This window comes from Neoarius graeffei, chromosome 2 (assembly GCF_027579695.1).
Source record: "Neoarius graeffei isolate fNeoGra1 chromosome 2, fNeoGra1.pri, whole genome shotgun sequence".
In the NCBI taxonomy this organism is placed as follows: domain Eukaryota; kingdom Metazoa; phylum Chordata; class Actinopteri; order Siluriformes; family Ariidae; genus Neoarius; species Neoarius graeffei.
This window is the reverse complement of record NC_083570.1, coordinates 71167408-71186327: the sequence shown is the minus strand read 5'-3', so window position 1 is coordinate 71186327 and position 18920 is coordinate 71167408. Positions and strand designations below refer to the sequence as shown.

General features: G+C 42.2%; 1 protein-coding gene across 2 annotated transcripts in view; it reads right to left on the bottom strand.

Annotated features, from left to right (window-relative positions):
- Window positions 1-18920, bottom strand: part of ice2 (interactor of little elongator complex ELL subunit 2) — a 50929-nt gene that overhangs the window by 15236 nt on the left and 16773 nt on the right. For both annotated transcript variants that reach the window (XM_060914868.1, XM_060914869.1), the window contains exons 11-13: window positions 7824-7953; window positions 963-1047; window positions 710-760 (exon numbers count right to left, since the gene is read on the bottom strand). In XM_060914868.1, the coding sequence (XP_060770851.1) occupies window positions 710-760; window positions 963-1047; window positions 7824-7953 (266 nt within the window). The remainder of the gene's footprint in view (window positions 1-709; window positions 761-962; window positions 1048-7823; window positions 7954-18920) is intronic.

Below are 18920 nucleotides of genomic sequence, written 5' to 3'. Positions count from 1 at the left end.
AGAAAGGTCTGTTAAACGGGAAGTTTCATTTCAAAAGAAGTGTGAGATTGAGTTGGTTTTGGTATGCACTTTGCAGTTCTAAAATACTTTTGTAAAGTGAGATTTCAGTATGCCGTAGCACTGTGATATGACACTAAATGTCTTTCTTGAAGTCCAACTGCAATTTATTTTTGTTTGCACAGTACTGTGAGTCCTATAGGCTGTGACTGAATACAACTCCAGCACAACTGAAGTTTTATTTCATTTTTATTTTCTTTTGTCACACGTCTGAACTGAGACACAGTAGTATGTGACTACATGTTTTATATGAGACTACAGCTCCCTAATCCATCACAAAATCCAATTTTGTGTTTTGTATGTTCAGTACTGCCTAGTATGTGAGTGAATAAACTCCCTTACCATTTTCTCTTGTCCCAGCAGTTTTTAACAAGTACTTTTAGCATAAAATGTGTTCACCATTTTAATTGTAACATTTCACTTTAAAAGCCTTATTAATTTACATAGATTAAAAAAATGTGATTAATCGCGATTAACTATATGAAATTCTGAGATTAATCGCGATTACATTTTTTAATCGTTTGACAGCCCTAATATATATAAACAACGGTAGAAACATGTGGCTTAATTTTGCAGCAAGTGTTATGTTGGGAATAACAGAGTAGAAAATTTTCAACAAAAATCAATCCTTGGCTTCGAGAAAAAGTCTTACCTCATCACTTTTTTTAGTATGTGGTGGAGTGTGTTCAAGCACCTAGCTGGTCTGCAAGACAAAAAGAAGTCTTGGTAAAAAGTGAATAATGTCTGTGAAGACAAATTCAGATTGAAGAATTAAAAAATATTAAAACTAGTAAAACATTAATGCATGCAATGAGGTGCTCAATCATGTGATACCTGACTTTACACACCAAAACTAGCTTAGTAAATGAAAGGAAAAGGGGAATAGGGACATGCAGGGAGTATACTTGAAATCACAGGTGGTGTTCTGGATCCAGTCAGGATTGAGCTCTTGCAGCTGCACTACCTTTGATGTGTGTGCATTAATCCGACCTACGTGCATACGCACACACACACAGAGAGAGAGAGAGAGAGAGAGAGAGAGAACAGAAACACAGTGTTCAGAGTAACAGGTGATTTTTAGGCAGTATACACTACACACTACAGTGGAACTTCTGTTTATTGATTTCCTGATATACTAATTTCACTTCTGATAGATCCCCTCCTAGAACTGCCACCTTATTGTGGTGGAGGGGTTTGTGTGCTTGAATGATCCTAGGAGCTATGTTGTCGGGGGCATTACGCCCCTGTTAGGGTCTCCCAAGGCAGACAGGTCCTAGGTGACAGGCCAGACCAAGAGCAGTTCACCAAAACCCTTATGGAGAATAATCAATCAAGGACTGTGACGTCGCCCGGTATGGCGCAGCCGAGGCCCCACCCTGGAGCCAGGCCTGGGGCTCGTATGCAAGCGCTTGGTGGCCGGGCCTTTGCCCACGGGGCCCGGCCGGGCTCAGCCCGAAGCGGTGACGTGGGCCTGATCTCCTGTGGGTTCACCACCCACAGAGGTAGCTGTAGGGGGCCGGTGTAGTGTGGATTGGGCGGCAGTCGAAGGCAGGGGCCTCGACGACCTGATCCCCAAACACAGCGGCAAGCTGTTGGGACATGGAATGTCACTTCGCTAGGGGGGAAAGAGCCTGAGCTTGTGCGGGAGGTTGAGAGGTACCGGCTAGAGATAGTCGGGCTCACCTCCATGCACAGCTTGGGCTCTGGAACCCAGCTCCTCGAGAGGGGCTGGACTCTCCACTTCTCTGGAGTTGCCCATGGTGAGCGGCGGCGGGCTGGTGTGGGCTTGCTTATAGCTCCCCAGCTCAGCCGCCATGTGTTGGAGTCTACCCCAGTGAACGAGAGGGTCGCCTCTCTACGTCTTCGGATTGGGGAGAGGGCTCTTGCTGTTTGTGCCTACGGGCTGAATAGCAGTATAGAGTATCCGGCCTTCTTGGCGTCCCTGGGAGAGGTACTGAGAGGTGCTCAGACTGGGGACTTCAACGCTCACGTGGGCGACGACAATGACACCTGGAGGGGCGTGGTTGGGAGGAACGGCCTCCCCGATCTGAACCCGAGTGGTGTTTTGTTATTGGACTTCTGTGCTAGTCACGGTTTGTCCATAACAAACACCATGTTCGAGCATAGGGGTGTCCATAAGTGCATGTGGCACCAGGACACCTTAGGTCGGAGGTCGATGATCGACTTTGTTGTCGTTTCATCTGATCTCCGGCCCCATGTCTTGGACACTCGGGTAAAGAGAGGGGCTGAGCTGTCAACTGATCACCTGGTGGTGAGTTGGATCCGCTGGCGGAGGAGGAAGCCAAACAGACCTGGCAGGCCCAAACGTATGGTGAGGGTCTGCTGGGAACGTCTGGCCGAGCACTCTGTCAGGGGGGTATTTAACTCCCACCTCCGGGAGAGCTTCTCCCAGCTTCCGAGGGAGGCGGGGGACATTGAGTCTGAGTGGACGATGTTCTCTACCTCCATTGTAGACGCAGCTGTTCAGAGCTGTGGCCGCAAGGTCTCCGGTGCCTGTTGTGGTGGCAATCCCCGAACCCGGTGGTGGACACCAGAAGTAAGGGATGCCGTCAAGCTGAAGGAGTCCTATCGGCCCATGTTGACCTCTGGGACTCCTGAGGCAGCTGACGGGTATCAGCAGGCCAGGCGTGCCACAGCTCGGGCAGTTGCGGAGGCAAAAACTCGGAACTGGGAGGAGTTCGGGGAGACCATGGAGAAGGACTATCAGTCGGCCTCGAAGAAATTCTGGCAAACCGTCCAGCGCCTCAGGAGGGGGGAGCAGTACTCTGCCAACACTGTTTACAGTGCGGGTGGGGAGCTGCTGACCTCGACTGGGGACATTGTTGGGCAGTGGAAGGAATACTTTGAGGATCTCCTCAATCCCACCGTCATGTCTTCCATTGAGGAGATGGAAGCTGATGACTCAGAGGTGGACTCGTCCATTACCCAAGCCAAAGTCACTGAGGTGGTTTGCAAGCTCCTTGGTGGCAAGGCACCGGGGGTGGATGAGATCCGCCCTGAGTATCTCAAGTCTCTGGATGTTGTGGGGCTGTCTTGGCTGACACGCCTCTGCAACATCGCGTGGCGGTCGGGGACAGTGCCTCTGGAGTGGCAGACTAGGGTGGTGGTCCCTCTTTTTAAGAAAGGGGACCAGAGAGTGTGCTCCAATTATAGGGGAATCACACTTCTCAGCCTCCCAGAGAAGGTTTACTCCAGGGTACTGGAGAGGAGAATTTGGCCAATAGTCGAACCTCGGATCCAGGAGGAACAATGCGGTTTTCGTCCTGGTCGCGGAACACTGGAACAGCTCTATACCCTTCATAGGGTGCTCGAGGGTTCATGGGAGTTTGCCCAACAAGTCCACATGTGCTTTGTGGATCTGGAGAAGGCATTCAACTGTGTCCCTCGTGGTATTCTGTGGTGGGGTGCTTCGGGAGTATGGGGTTCGGGGCTCTTTGCTAAGGGCTGTCCGGTCCCTGTACGAACGGAGCAGGAGTCTGGTTCGCATTGCCAGCAGTAACTCAGACATGTTCCCAGTGCATGTTGGACTCCGGCAGGGCTGCCCTTTGTCACCGGTTCTGTTCATAATTTTTATGGACAGAATTTCTAGGTGCAGCCAGGGGCCGGAAGGAATCCTGTTTGGGAACCACAGGATTTCATCTCTGCTTTTTGCGGATGATGATGTCCTGTTGGCTTCTTCAAACCAGGACCTTCAGCATGCACTGGGGTGGTTTGCAGTCGAGTGTGAAGCGGCTGGGATGAGAATCAGCACCTCCAAGTCTGAGGCCATGGTTCTCAACCGGAAAAGGGTGGCTTGCCCTCTCCAGGTTGGTGGAGAAGTTCTGCCTCAAGTGGAGGAATTTAAGTATCTCGGGATCTTGTTCACGAGTGAGGGAATGAGAGCGCGTGAGGTCGACAGGAGGATCAGTGCAGCCTCCGCAGTGATGCGGTTGCTTTACTGGTCCATCGTGGTGAAGGAGCTGAGCCAAAAGGTGAAGCTTTCAATTTACCGGTCGATCTACGTTCCGACTCTCACCTATGGTCATGAGCTTTGGGTAATGACCGAAAGAACAACATCGCGGATACAAGCGGCCGAAATGAGTTTCCTTCGCAGGGTGGCTGTGTGCTCCCTTAGAGATAGGGTGAGACGCGCAGTCACTCGGGAGGAGCTCAGAGTAGAGCCGCTGCTCCTCCACATCGAGAGGAATCAGCTGAGGTGGCTCGGGCATCTCTTTCGGATGCCTCCTGGACACCTCCCTGGGGAGGTGTTCCAGGCATCTCCCCCCGGGAGGAGGCCCCGGGGAAGACCTAGGACACGCTGGAGGGACTTGGTCTCTCGGCTGGCCTGGGAACGCCTCGGTGTTCTTCCCGAGGAGCTGGCCGAGGTGTCTGGGGAAAGGGAAGTTTGGGCTTCCATGCTGAGACTGCTGCCTCCGTGACCTGGCCCCGGATAAGCAGATGAAGACAAGACAAGACTTCTGATAGATGGTCAGGGTCAAGTAGGGCACAATCAGGCAGTGACTTGCTGCTGCAAAGCTAGTGTTGCATCACTCAATTTGACACTGAAGTTCACATGAGCCATTTTAAGGCAGAGCATATAGAACAGACATGTCTCCACATGCTGCATGAGCTCAGGAACTGTGAAAAACTTCCCAATGATCCAGTAGAATGAATGCGTGCATGATCACAAACAGATCCACCTACGAGATGAATAAATGCAATCACCAACACAAGCTGTTCATTATGGGTGGAGAACTCCAAGCTCAACTGTCAGCTTTAGAGACAAGGGGTTTCGAGAAAATCATGAATAACTGACAGAGATAAGGGACAGTATTCATAAAAGTTGACTTACAACCCTGATTCCAAAAAAGTTGGGACAAAGTACAAATTGTAAATAAAAACAGAATGCAATAATTTATAAATCTCAAAAACTGATATTGCATTCACAATAGAACATAGACAACATATCAAATGTCGAAAGTGAGACATTTTGAAATTTCATGCCAAATACTGGCTCATTTGAAATTTCATGACAGCAACACATCTCAAAAAAGTTGGGACAGGGGCAATAAGAGGCTGGAAAAGTTAAAGGTACAAAAAAGGAACAGCTGGAGGACCAAATTGCAACTCATTAGGTCAATTAGCAATAGGTCATTAACATGACTGGGTATAAAAAGAGCATCTTGGAGTGGCAGCGGCTCTCAGAAGTAAAGATGGGAAGAGGATCACCAATCCCCCTAATTGTGCGCCGACAAATAGTGGAGCAATATCAGAAAGGAGTTCGACAGTGTAAAATTGCAAAGAGTTTGAACATATCATTTACAGTGCATATCATCATCAAAAGATTCAGAGAATCTGAAAGAATCTCTGTGCGTAAGGGTCAAGGCCAGAAAACCATACTGGGTGCCCGTGATCTTCGGGCCCTTAAACGGCACTGCATCACATACAGGCATGCTTCTGTATTGGAAATCACAAAATGGGCTCAGGAATATTTCCAGAGAACATTATCTGTGAACACAATTCACCATGCCATCCGCCGTTGCCAGCTAAAACTCTATAGTTCAAAGAAGAAGCCATATCTAAACATGATCCAGAAGCGCAGACGTCTTCTCTGGTCCAAGGCTCATTTAAAATGGACTGTGGCAAAGTGGAAAACTGTTCTGTGGTCAGACGAATCAAAATTTGAAGTTCTTCATGGAAATCAGGGACGCCGTGTCATTCAGACTAAAGAGGAGAAGGACGACCCAAGTTGTTATCAGAGCTCAGTTCAGAAGCCTGCATCTCTGATGGTATGGGGTTGCATTAATGCGTATGGCATGGGCAGCTTACACATCTGGAAAGACACCATCAATGCTGAAAGGTATATCCAGGTTCTAGAGCAACATATGCTCCCATCCAGACGACGCCTCTTTCAGGGAAGACCTTGCATTTTCCAACATGACAATGCCAAACCACATACTGCATCAATTACAGCATCATGGCTGCGTAGAAGAAGGGTCCGGGTACTGAACTGGCCAGCCTGCAGTCCAGCTCTTTTACCCATAGAAAACATTTGGCGCATCATAAAACGGAAGATACAACAAAAAAGACCCAAGACAGTTGAGCAACTAGAATCCTACATTAGACAAGAATGGGTTAACATTCCTATCCCTAAACTTAAGCAACTTGTCTCCTCAGTCCCCAGACATTTACAGACTGTTGTAAAGAGAAAAGGGGATGTCTCACAGTGGTAAACATGGCCTTGTCCCAACTTTGAGATGTGGTGTTGTCATGAAATTTAAAATCAGCTAATTTTTCTCTTTAAATGATACACTTTCTCCGTTTTTATTTACAATTTGTACTTTGTCCCAACTTTTTTGGAATCGGGGTTGTATATTTAATATTCATTGGCCTCTGTGCATGGCTACTTGTTCAAAAGACATCTTAGTTTTTACGCAGTACCTCAATTAGAGACACAAGCTTTCCAGCGAGAGATCTTATTGAAGTCGAGGCAACACCCATAACTACTCTGCTCCTGTGTTAGTAGTGAATTCACTTTGACTTAATCATTTGCAATGACATAAAATAGAGATCGGTCTCTCTCTCATCAAATAAAGGCTTCTAATTCTAAAATTAAAAAAAAAAAAATCCCCAGGCACCACTGCTCTCTTTCTCTCTGTTTACTCTATGAGTAAACTGATGAGTACATTCTAAAAAAGATATTGTAGTATTTCCAAAGATCAACCAATTATGCATTTTCATCTGGTCCATCCATTGTAACAACACATTTAGTTTACCCGAAAAAGCAAATGTCAGACTGGTCAGGACTGAGAACATTCAAAGAAAAGCACAGACAAACACCTGATGCCAGGGTACAACTTCTCAAAACCTTGTCAGAGAAACCCATCAAGTCAGTATGAAAGCAAGGCCAAGGCTGGGCAGTTTGTCACTGAGCAAGCTAGATCCTGGCCTAAACCCAATAAAAACACTAGATTCCTTAACAAAGCTAAAAGAATGTCTGACTGAAAAGAGAGGATAAGATTGTGTCTCCCACCACATTCTTTGAGGACTGCATACTTTTCTAGCCACTGCTTTCTGTAGCAAATCAGTTGGGCAAATTCAGAACAAATCTTCAAAATTTCTCTGTTCATGTCTATATATTAAAGTATAATGTGTCTGATACACATGGTGCTTTGACTGTTGGACTAACTACACAACCAGTGTGGCTTTATAATCAGTTTCTTATCCAGGACTAGAAAATTGTGCAAACTATGCATTTTTGACCAACTGATTTTAAAAAATAATAAACAAATAATAGTTGCTATGGCAATAGCCGCTCCAAACAGCCACAACGGTTATGTGCGTCATGCGTGAGGCATGTGGTGGTGGCTGGGGATGGGGTATGCTTCCTCTAACCACTGACTCCACCCATCCTTTTCACACTGACTCAGAGTCGACACTTTCTGGAGCTACTCTAGGCAGAAATCCTTACCTAAACTTGTACAGCACCACTACTTAATGGGAACTTCTCCAGCATTAACTGGAAAAAAACAACAGTTCTGAGTATGGCCATGGAAAATAGACACTGATTCGTATGTTTACTTTAAGGACTACGTTGTTTATTTTGCAAGACCCAGCCCCAGCTAAAGGGCTTACTCATGAGTCATTAGTCTGTCATTACTACAAGGCCATGCTGTTGGTAGTGCAGAGCTATTATTACCTGATGATAAATGCACAGAAGCCTTAGTGAAACATGCAGCTTGGCTGAAGCCGTGTGACCATCTTACCTATGAAAGATGCCACGCTAGAGTGAAGCTGCTGCTCAGCCCACAGCTGGCACACCTCAGTATGGGTCAGACTCTCAGCTCCGTAACACAGCTGGTACTCCAGTTTAGGCAGCACATGCACAGGCACCGCCTGTACCAACACAGATTGCACCATTATTTGATACACAGATAAGTAACGGCACACTCTGCTATTCATATCACAGGATTCAATCAGTAGTCGTTGAGCTACAAGATTAGGCTAGACCAAGGTGGTGTGCAACCTCCACTCGAGGGTGGACTTCCACCAGATTCTGATTTGTAACTAAATGCCATGTTTAACAGGTATGCTGTTCCCCCCCCCCCCCCCAATAGGGTTGGGTGGGGTACACTATATAATACACGAATACAATTCACAAAGCTGCATTCTACCTCAATATTTATTCCTGTACTACTTTGACTAGTTATAATAAAATAACCTTGTGTGTCCTAGTGACAGCAAACACCACAATGTGCAAAAAGGCTATGCTTTGAACTAATAACCTGATCTGGCTTTATAAGTACTTGAAAATATTTATTTAGAACTTAAATGGTAAAAGTATTTCAAGTTCCCCAGAAATCTGATTTTCAAATGAACAGATGAAGCTTTTCCATAACTTCACTCCTATCTAGTGTTAATACTGAAATAAAATTATTCACAGAAAAAAAAAAAGTTCCTTTTCTTCCAAAATTAGAAAAACACAATTCTAGAGGATGTCTTTTTATGCTGTAGCATTATACTTTCTCTTGGAACTAGAACAAAGGAGCCCAAACTTCCAGTATGACAATGCCCCTGTGCACAAAGCAAGGTCCATGAACGCATGCTTCGCCAAGGCTGGAGTAGAAGAACTCGAGTGCCCTGCACAGAGACCTGACCTCAACCCCACCGAACACCTTTGGGATGAACTGAAACACAGACCACACCCCAGGTCTCCTCACCAGACATCAGTGCCTGATGTCACTAATGCTCTTGTGGCTGAATGAGCACAAATCCCCACAGCCTTGCGCCAAACTCTTGTGGAAGGCCTTCCCAGAAGAGTGGAGGTTAATAGAACAGCAAAGGGGGACTACATCTGGAATGGGATGTTCAACGAGCACATAAGGTTGTGATAAGTTTCTGTTATTAAACAGCAACAGAAAACCATCATGGACCTGGTGACGGAAGTAAAGTCACTCAGGCTGCAGAATGCCAAGAAGGACCGGCGTCTCGCCCACCTGGAAAGCAGAGTTGCTGAATTAGAACAGTACACCAGGATGAATGACTTCATCGTCACTGGGATTCAGATTAAACCCCGGTCATATGCAAAAGTAGTGACAAGGGAGGGAGAATCTGATGAACTGGGCAGCAACTCCGTGGAGCAACAAGTGTCGGCATTCCTACACTCGAAGGGAATCGATATTGATTGCAACAATGTCGAGGCCTGCCACATTCTACTCAGGAGAGACAAGGAGAACACCGCCATCATCATGAGATTCATCAGCCAGAAACATAAAGCTACATTGCTAAAACAAGGAAGGAAACTGAAAGGAACAAACATCTACATAAACGAGCACCTGACAAAACGCAATGCTGACATCGCCAGAAAAGCACGACATCTCATCTCATCATCTCTAGCCACTTTATCCTGCTCTACAGGGTCGCAGGCAAGCTGGAGCCTATCCCAGCTGACTACGGGCGAAAGGCGGGGTAGACCCTGAACAAGTCGCCAGGTCATCACAGGGCTGACACATAGACACAGACAACCATTCACACTCACATTCACACCTACGGTCAATTTAGAGTCACCAGTTAACCTAACCTGCATGTCTTTAGACTGTGGGGGAAACCAGAGCACCCGGAGGAAACCCACATGGACACGGGGAGAACATGCAAACTCTGCACAGAAAGGCCCTCGCCGGCCACGGGGCTCGAACCCGGACCTTCTTGCTGTGAGGCGACAGCGCTAACCACTACACCACCGTGCCGCCCCACGACATCTGAAGAAAGAAAATAAAATTCAATCTACATGGATCACCAACTGCAAAGTATTCATTAAGCTGAACGGTACACCGGAGGAGGCGAGAGTTCTGGTCATACGAAACATCGAGGACTTGGACAAATACCAGTGATGCTATTGGGACTGTATGGATAATCAATACCGACATGACACTACACCAAACTCAACCATGACACACACCGAAATAACTCTTTCATCCATTACCCGGAACACTACTTGGCTCACGCAAATGCTTGTTGATTATGAAAACCTGGAACTGAAACCACATGAATTCACTGACCATAAACTATTGGATACAGAAAATGACACAGACCTGGACAATAACTTTTTTCAACCATTAATGACAATTGCCACTATTACACAGAGGAACAGTACAATCAGTCCACTAAGGCTCTGGGAAAATTATCAATAATGCACTTCAACAGCAGAAGCATGTACACTAACTTCAAACACATCAAGAAATACTTAAGTCAGTTTACTCATCCATTCAGCATAATTGCCATATCAGAGACCTGGATTGACCTGGAGAAATGAGTGGATTTCAAACTGGCTGGATATGAATTGAATTATATAAATAGGAAAAATAAAGGTGGAGGAGGAGTGGCGGTGTATGTGGACTGTAATTTGAATTATAAGTTAATAGATGGCATGACAATGGTGACTGATAACTTAGAATGTTTAACAATCGAAATTAATATTGAAAAAAGTAGAAATGTATTAATTAGCTGTATATATAGAGCGCCAGAAACTAGTATAGAGGCGTTTAAGGACTGGGTAGAAAAGACATTTACAGTAGATAATTAAAAAAAAAAAAAAAAAGTTATCTTCATTTGTGGGGATACTAATATTGATCTGCTGAACCCTAATAAACACAGTATGACTGAGGAATTTATTAATACCATGTACAGTATGAGTCTCCACCCAAAAATTACCAGACCCACCAGAATTACTGACCATAGTGCTACCTTAATAGATAATATATTTACCAATGATATAGATAATAACATAAGTGGAATATTAATCAATTATATTAGTGATCATCTACCAGTTTTTACAATTTATGACTGTAATCATAAGAGAAATCTGACAGACCATAAACTTAAGTATAGAAGAGTTAGGACTGAGGAAGCCATGTTTGCATTAAATAATGATTGATTAATACAAGACTGGGAATCAGTTTATATAGAGAATAGCATTGATGGAGCATATGATAACTTAAGTATATTTAAATTATTATTATATGATAAAAATTGCCCACTGAAGCAATATACTACAAAACAAAACTATAATGACCAACCTTGGATTACTAAAGCCTAGGTCACAACCGGACGTACGATTTTTTGGCCATGCAATTTTCGGCGTTTCCCAAATCGCTGCATTTTTTTTGGTTCATGGAGAAAGACGCACGTTGGCCGTAAGTTTGTCTTGCAACCTGAAAAAAACGTAAGTGCTCGTAGAGTTTGTTTGACATGACAAAGAACCTCTGCGGCCAGTCTGCGGCCAGTCTACAGCTCGAAAATCAGCACGTCACACGCGTGCCCTCCGTGCGTTTCTTGAGTTTTTTGCATGTAGACCGGCTGTAGGAGCACGTACGGCCGGTTGTGACCGAGGCTTAAGGGATTACAAAATGCCTGTAAGAAGAAAAACACTATATATAGAATTCATTAAATTAAGAACCAAAGCGGCAGAAAATAAATATAAAAAATATATAAAAAAAAAAGTTAGAGTATCATAAGGAAATGTAGGAAGGATTATTATGGTAAATTAATATATAATAAAAATAATATTAAAGGAATATATTAAATAGTATTATTAAAGATGGCTCTGGACAAATACTTTACCCTAAATACTTTAATGACAAAGGTATCGAAAATTATAACATGGATGCAGTTGCTAATAGTTTTAATAATTTTTTTGTTAATGTTGGACCAAGATTAGCTCAAAATATCTCTGATCCAGTAGCAAATGATGATTGTATAGATAATATTATAAAGAGGAATTCTTGTTCTATGTTTCTTACACCAGTAGATAAGGAAATTATTGATATAGTTAATAAATGTAGTAATAAAATATCCACAGATTGTAATGATATTGATATGAAGAGTGAAAACTTATTGGGGGGGATTTCTAAACCATTAACATACATCTGTAACTTGTCATTTCAAATCGGTACTTTTCCAAGCAATATGAAAATAGCAAAAGTTATTCCATTGTATAAATCTGGGGACAAACACAACTTCACAAATTACAGACCTGTTTCTTTACTTCCTCAGTTCTCCAAAATTCTTGAAAAACTATTCAAACATTAGATAAATTCATTGAAAGATACAAAACTACTCAGTGATGGTCAATATGGATTTAGAGCAAATAGAACAACAGAGATGGCACTAATGGAATCAACTGAAGAAATCAGTAACTCTATAGATAAGAAATATGTTGCTGGGATATTTATTGATCTTCAAAAAGCTTTTGATACTATTAATCATGATATATTAATTAATAAGATGGAACAATATGGGATAAGGGGAGTTGTATTAAATTGGATAAGAAGTTATTTGAGCAACAGGACACAATTTGTGAAGTTGGGTGACTCTGTCTGAACTCGTTTGAATATTGATTGTGGTGTCCCTCAGGGGTCAGTATTGGGTCCTAAACCGTTTATTCTTTATATAAATGATATGTGCAATGTATCAAAGATGGTATTATTTGCAGATGACACAAATATGTTTTGTTCTGGAACAAATTTACATGAGTTAGAAAACAAACAATCTCTTCAGAATTGTGCAGGTTAAAAAGTTGGTTTGATCGAAATAAACTATCATTAAATCTGTCTAAAACAAAAATCACGTTATTTAATAATTATAAAATAAATAGGGCAATAAATGTACAGGTAGATGGTGTTGATATTGAAAGAAAAAGTTTCTAATAATACATTTCTTGGGGTAATAACAGATGATAGAATTAATTGGAAATCACATATAAAATACATACTAATTAAACTATCAAGAAGCATATCTGTGTTGAGTATAGCTAAGCACGTCCTGGACTATAATTCACTCTGCATTCTTTACTGTTCCCTGGTTTTACCGTACTTAAATTACTAGGGATGTCCCGATCAGGTTTTTTTGCCCTCCGATCCGATACCGATCATTTGATTTTGAGTATCTGCCGATACCGAGTCCCGATCCGATACTTCTTATAATCCATAAAAAATAAAGACAAGGAAAGAAACGGATCCAGGATGTTCCTCATTTTTTATTTAACACCTTATTTTAACATCCAACAACTCCGTTAGCAAACAGAGCACTTACGTGAGGCAGTTTCAACAATAAATAACAAATTTAAAAAAAATAACCTTAAAATATCTGGCAGGAATGTAAACAAATAAAAAAAATAAAGTGCCACAGTGCCGGTAATTTGCTTTTAAGAACACATCTCACAGTGGTGTACAGTAATTTCAATTAAGGAAATGAACGTTTTTCTTGATGAAAACAAGCATTTCTACCCTTTCAGGTTTGAGCCCGTTTCTTTTGTCATCCAACGAAAAAAAAAAAGATCTCATGCTTTGCTTTCCGCTTCGAACTGCTTCCGTGTTCAACTTTGCCGGCAACAGGCAGCCAATAACCAATAGCGTCTCCGCTACAAAGTGATGTCATGCCGCACGCGTTGATGTTGCTGTGTTGAGACAAGAGGTCTGGTCTCACTCTGTGCCAATGCATAGCTATTGATGTGTTAAAAATGAGAATATATTATATAGATATATATCCGATCCCTGATCGGGAGGCAATGCCTGATTCCGATCGAGTCTGAAACCATGTGATCGGGCCCGATTTCCGATCACGTGATCGGATCGGGACATCCCTATAAATCACTGCTCAGTGGTGTGGGGAAATACGTATAAATGTTCACTTCATGCAATAACTATACTTCAAAAAAGAGCTACAAGAATAATTCATAGTGCTGGTTACAGAGATCATACTAATTCACTATTCTTAAATTCAAAATGTTTAAAATTCAGGGATATTATAGAATATAAAACTGCCTTAATAATGTACAAAGTAAGGAATTATAAAGTACCAAGGAATATCCAAACAATGTTCTCGGATAGGGAAGGGGGCTATAATTTTAGGGGGAAATTGAAATTTAAAATTCGTAGTGCTAGGACAACGTTAAAAATGTTCAGTATTTCTATTTGTGAAGTAAAGCTATGGAACAGTTTGAATGTGGAGCTCATGAAATGTACAACTATAAACCAGTTAAAAAAAAAAAGGTATAAGGAACAGATCTTTATGAGGTATAGGGAGGAGGAATTACAATAACATTCTATTGATAATAAGTGTATATATGTGGGTATAGGTACATACGGATATATAAAATGAGTGTATATATATATATATATATATATATATATATATATATATATATATGCACATAATTGTATATAATCATAATATGCATAATTATGATATGGTGTTTGTGTACGTATGGATGTGTATAGTTACCGTATAGTATGTGTATATGTACTGTATACAGTATATGTATTGTATGTGTGCATATATGCATAACAAGTATCTGTATATATGATTTGATTTGGTCGATATTATACCATTTTGGTTTTCTTTTTTTGTTGATTTTGCTTTCTTTTGTATATATAGTTTATTATGGTGGAAAGTGACGTTTGATTAGCGGTGGTATAAAGGGTTAGGATTTGATAAGTTATTTACTTCTTCCTAATCCTTTCCGAACATTATTAGGTTACTGCCTTGTGGCTACGCTATTCTGTTTGTTTGACGATGTTTTGATGATTGCATTTTTTTTGTTTGTTTTTATATCTTCTTTACTGTTCAGAATAAAGCAATCAATCAATCAATCAATCAATCAATCATGTAGTGTCCACAAACTTTTGGCTATATAATGTAACTCAGTCAGCAACTTCCAAGTTGTCATGTCTTACTTTTCCATCCATGTTGCTCAGGAGCAAATTAAGTTGCAGTTTAGCGAGAATGAATGTGGAAAGTCAAATCTGAAAACATAAATCAGCTGATGTTTGCTGGATCTTTGATTGAAATGTATTTTATACCAACAAGGTATTTAGCATGTTAGGTTTCACAGGTGTTCCATCATTATCACACATCACAAATGCCTACTCTTTTCCTTTATATCTGCCTCCAGCCTCATGCATATCGTCTGAACAGGCAGCCCAGAAAAACCCCTTGGATGCAATTTTATGGAATACAACCCCAAAATATTGGTGCTCAATTTCTGACCAAAATTGAGCATCAATAAATGTTTTTTTCAAAATCATAAATCTATTTAACCAAAATGACATGGAAATCTTTTATTTCAGTTACTTTCCAACCTCGCTTTGCCGTCTGGCCAAAAAGATCATGTTGGGTAAGGAGTTAGTTTAACCTATGGACACAGCAATAAAACCTTGCTAGCTGAATGTTTTTCCCACAATTTGATCAAGTTATTGGATTGTTACATGCCAGGGTCCGGTTGTTCAAAACATGGTTATTTTAAAGGCAGGTTAACCTGTAACCACCCACTAAAATTTTAACCTGCCCTTAGTTAACCAGCTGTTAAAAAATTGTTTCTTGAAGCTAATTTGACCATTAGCAAACCAGCTGGTTTAGCCCTAACCAGTCGGTTATGACATCACACCGTGTCAAAATCAATCCCATAATGCCACGCCCAGCAAGTCTCCTGACTTGGAAAAAACTGCAGCTTGCATAAAATCTAAGGGCAATGAGCACCTGCTCCTCAACAGACAATGCTTGGCTTCTTCGCCTTGCAAATCTTGCAACAAATCAAAATTGGTACCGATGTCGCAGTTCTGTGTCATTGTATCGAAGTAACTCATTTGGTCCTCGTCTGAATTGTTTTGGACAACATGCCAGCAGCGTTCACCTGTAAGATGAACGCTGTTTTGATGTTTACATAACCACTTGGTTAAAAGATAACAGAGGCTGGGAGGTGTGTTAACTTTAACAGAGTTTTGAACAACAATTTAACAGTAGGTTATATTTAACATAATGTTAAATAGTGATTTAACCATTGGTTAAAAAATAGCCATGTTTTGAACAACCGGACCCAGATTGTAATGGACATAAGCCTAATCAATCCAGTTTATAATCAGATACTGACTCCAACACTCCTGCACTGTAAGACACAGGACAAAAAGTTTTAAAATGTTTAAAATTACCCAGTGAAAGATATTAACAAGGAATCCAGTAAACCAAACAGAAGTGACTGAATTAATTCATGATTATTACCCCATTGATGCTACTGTCAACAGAGAGTAGGTGAGTGAAGAAATTACAAGGCTTCGGTTTGCCAGATACTCTGTGAGACTTTTAGATCTGGTGATGAGACAGAGACTGATGTGGATTATGCTAATAATCAGAGCTCCTTTCATCTTGTAAACCAATGCAATACTATTTGGCTGTAATATTTTTCTATTAGGGTGGCACGGTGATGTAGTGGTTAGCGCTGTCGCCTCACAGCAAGAAGGTCCGGGTTCGAGCCCCGTGGCCGGCGAGGGCCTTTCTGTGCGGAGTTTGCATGTTCTCCCCGTGGGTTTCCTCCGGGTGCTCCGGTTTCCCCCACAGTCCAAAGACATGCAGGTTAGGTTAACTGGTGGCTCTAAATTGACCGTAGGTGTGAATGTGAGTGTGAATGGTTGTCTGTGTCTATGTGTCAGCCCTGTGATGACCTGGCGACTTGTCCAGGGTGTACCCCGCCTTTCGCCCGTAGTCAGCTGGGACAGGCTCCAGCTTGCCTGCGACCCTGTAGAAGGATAAAGCGGCTAGAGATAATGAGATGAGATTTTTCTATTAGCAGATTAGGCTATAAATGTAGAGGTAGATCAGGCATCTTGCAGTGTAAATGGAATAAAATATTTAAAAATGGGGAAGCCATGGGACCAAAAGGTCACCTGTTCAATTCCCTGGACCAGCAGGAATGGTTGAAGTGCCCTTGAACAAGGCACCTAACCCCCAACTGCTCCCCAGGCTGCTCTGGGTGTGGTGTACATCGCCCCACATGAGAGTATCTGCTAAATTCCATTAATGTCATGTAAATGTGATTTTCTTCTTGTTCATTTTAAGTGCAGGGTTCTAACTTGGCCTTTTCAGCGTATCGGGCCGATACGCAATGTTTCCTTACCGCTACACCCACAATACTGCTGACACACCTGCAAAAGTTGCCGCCACACTAATAAAAAGACTTGTCAATCTTGAAAATGTGGCGTTTTGATTATTTTCTCTGGTTATCGCCATGCAGCAGCGACGGTGCACCACCATGCAAATGTTCTACATTCGGACATATTCCACTCCCCACCCACATAAGTGTCCAGTGCAGAGCTGCCCGAGTAGTTCAGTGTGGAGACTGTCACTGAGGATGCTAGTCCGGTTTACCTCCTTCCTTACGCTGTGTTCGCAGTAAAGTGCCATCCGTGTTAAGAGGCGCTTATGTGCCATGCACATAATGCGTGCCGGTCCCCGAGTTAGATCTGGATAGTCATGTACTGTAATTGAATAGCTGCAGCTGAAAATAAAGCTGACACTTGGTGAACATCAACTGGTTGTTTTATTCTTATTCTACAAATGTGTCACCAATATAGTTGAATATTAATAAAGTCTTCAATCAAAAACAAAATCACAGCAACTTTTACCAAAAAAAAAACCCCATTAATATTAGTAAAAAAAAAAAAAAAAAGTGACTTTCAGGGAGGCCTGCAAGTGCCAGGAAATGCACCAGAATGCATCTCTGAACATGTAGAACCCGTGAGCTTTCAGGGGTCTAAGGCGGCCCCTGACCCCTGGCTGTTATGACTGGTGCCACTACGCTGATATTTTGGTCTAGTTAGAACCCTGAAGTGCTAGAATTTGACTGCTGACTGAGAAACATGCAAAAGGGCAACACATTGCGATTCAGAAAAAAACCCTGTAGTTTTGATATCTATATAGTATAAAATGTCAAAATATGACCATGAAGGGTTTTCCTCAGTCACCATACAGTACCAGCCAAAAGTCTGGACACCCCTACTCATTCATAGGTTTTTCTGTATTTGAACTATTTTCTACATTGTAGAATGATACTGAAGACATCAAAACTATGAAATAACACATGGAACATATACAGTGGTGCTTGAAAGTTTGTGAACCCTTTAGAATTGTCTATATTTCTGCATAAATATGACCTAAAACATCATCAGATTTTCACACAAGTCCTAAAAGTAAAGAGAACCCAGTTAAACAAATGAGACAAAAATATTATACTTGGTCATTTATTTATTGAGGAAAATGATCCAATATTACATATCTGTGAGTGGCAAAAGTATGTGAACCTCTAGGATTAGTAGTTAATTTGAAGGTGAAATTAGAGTCAGGTGTTTTCAGTCAATGGGATGGCAATCAGGTGTGAGCGGGCACCCTGTTTTATTTAAAGAACAGGGATCTATCAAAGTCTGATCTGCACAACACGTTTGTGGAAGTGTATCATGGCACGAACAAAGGAGGAGATTTCTGAGGACCTCAGCAGAAGCGTTGTTGACGCTCATCAGGCTGGAAAAGGTTACAAAACCATCTCTAAAGAGTGTGGACTCCACCAATCCACAGTCAGATTGTGTACAAATGGAAGAAATTCAAGACCATTGATGCCCTCCCCAGGAGTGGTCGACCAACAAAGATCACTCCAAGAGCAAGGCGTGTAATAGTCGGCGAGGTCACAAAGGACCCCAGGGTAACTTCTAAGCAACTGAAGGCCTCCCTCACATTGACTAATGTTCATGAGTCCACCATCAGGAGAACACTGAACAACAATGGTGTGCATGGCAGGGTTGCAAGGAGAAAGTCACTGCTCTCCAAAAAGAACACTGATGCTCATCTTCAGTTTGCTAAAGATCACGTGGACAAGCCAGAAGGCTATTGGAAAAATGTTTTGTGGACGGATGAGACCAAAATAGAACTTTTTGGTTTAAATGAGAAGCGTTATGTTTGGAGAAAGGAAAACCCTGCATTCCAGCATAAGAACCTTATCCCATCTGTGAAACATGGTGGTGGTATCATGGTTTGGGCCTGTT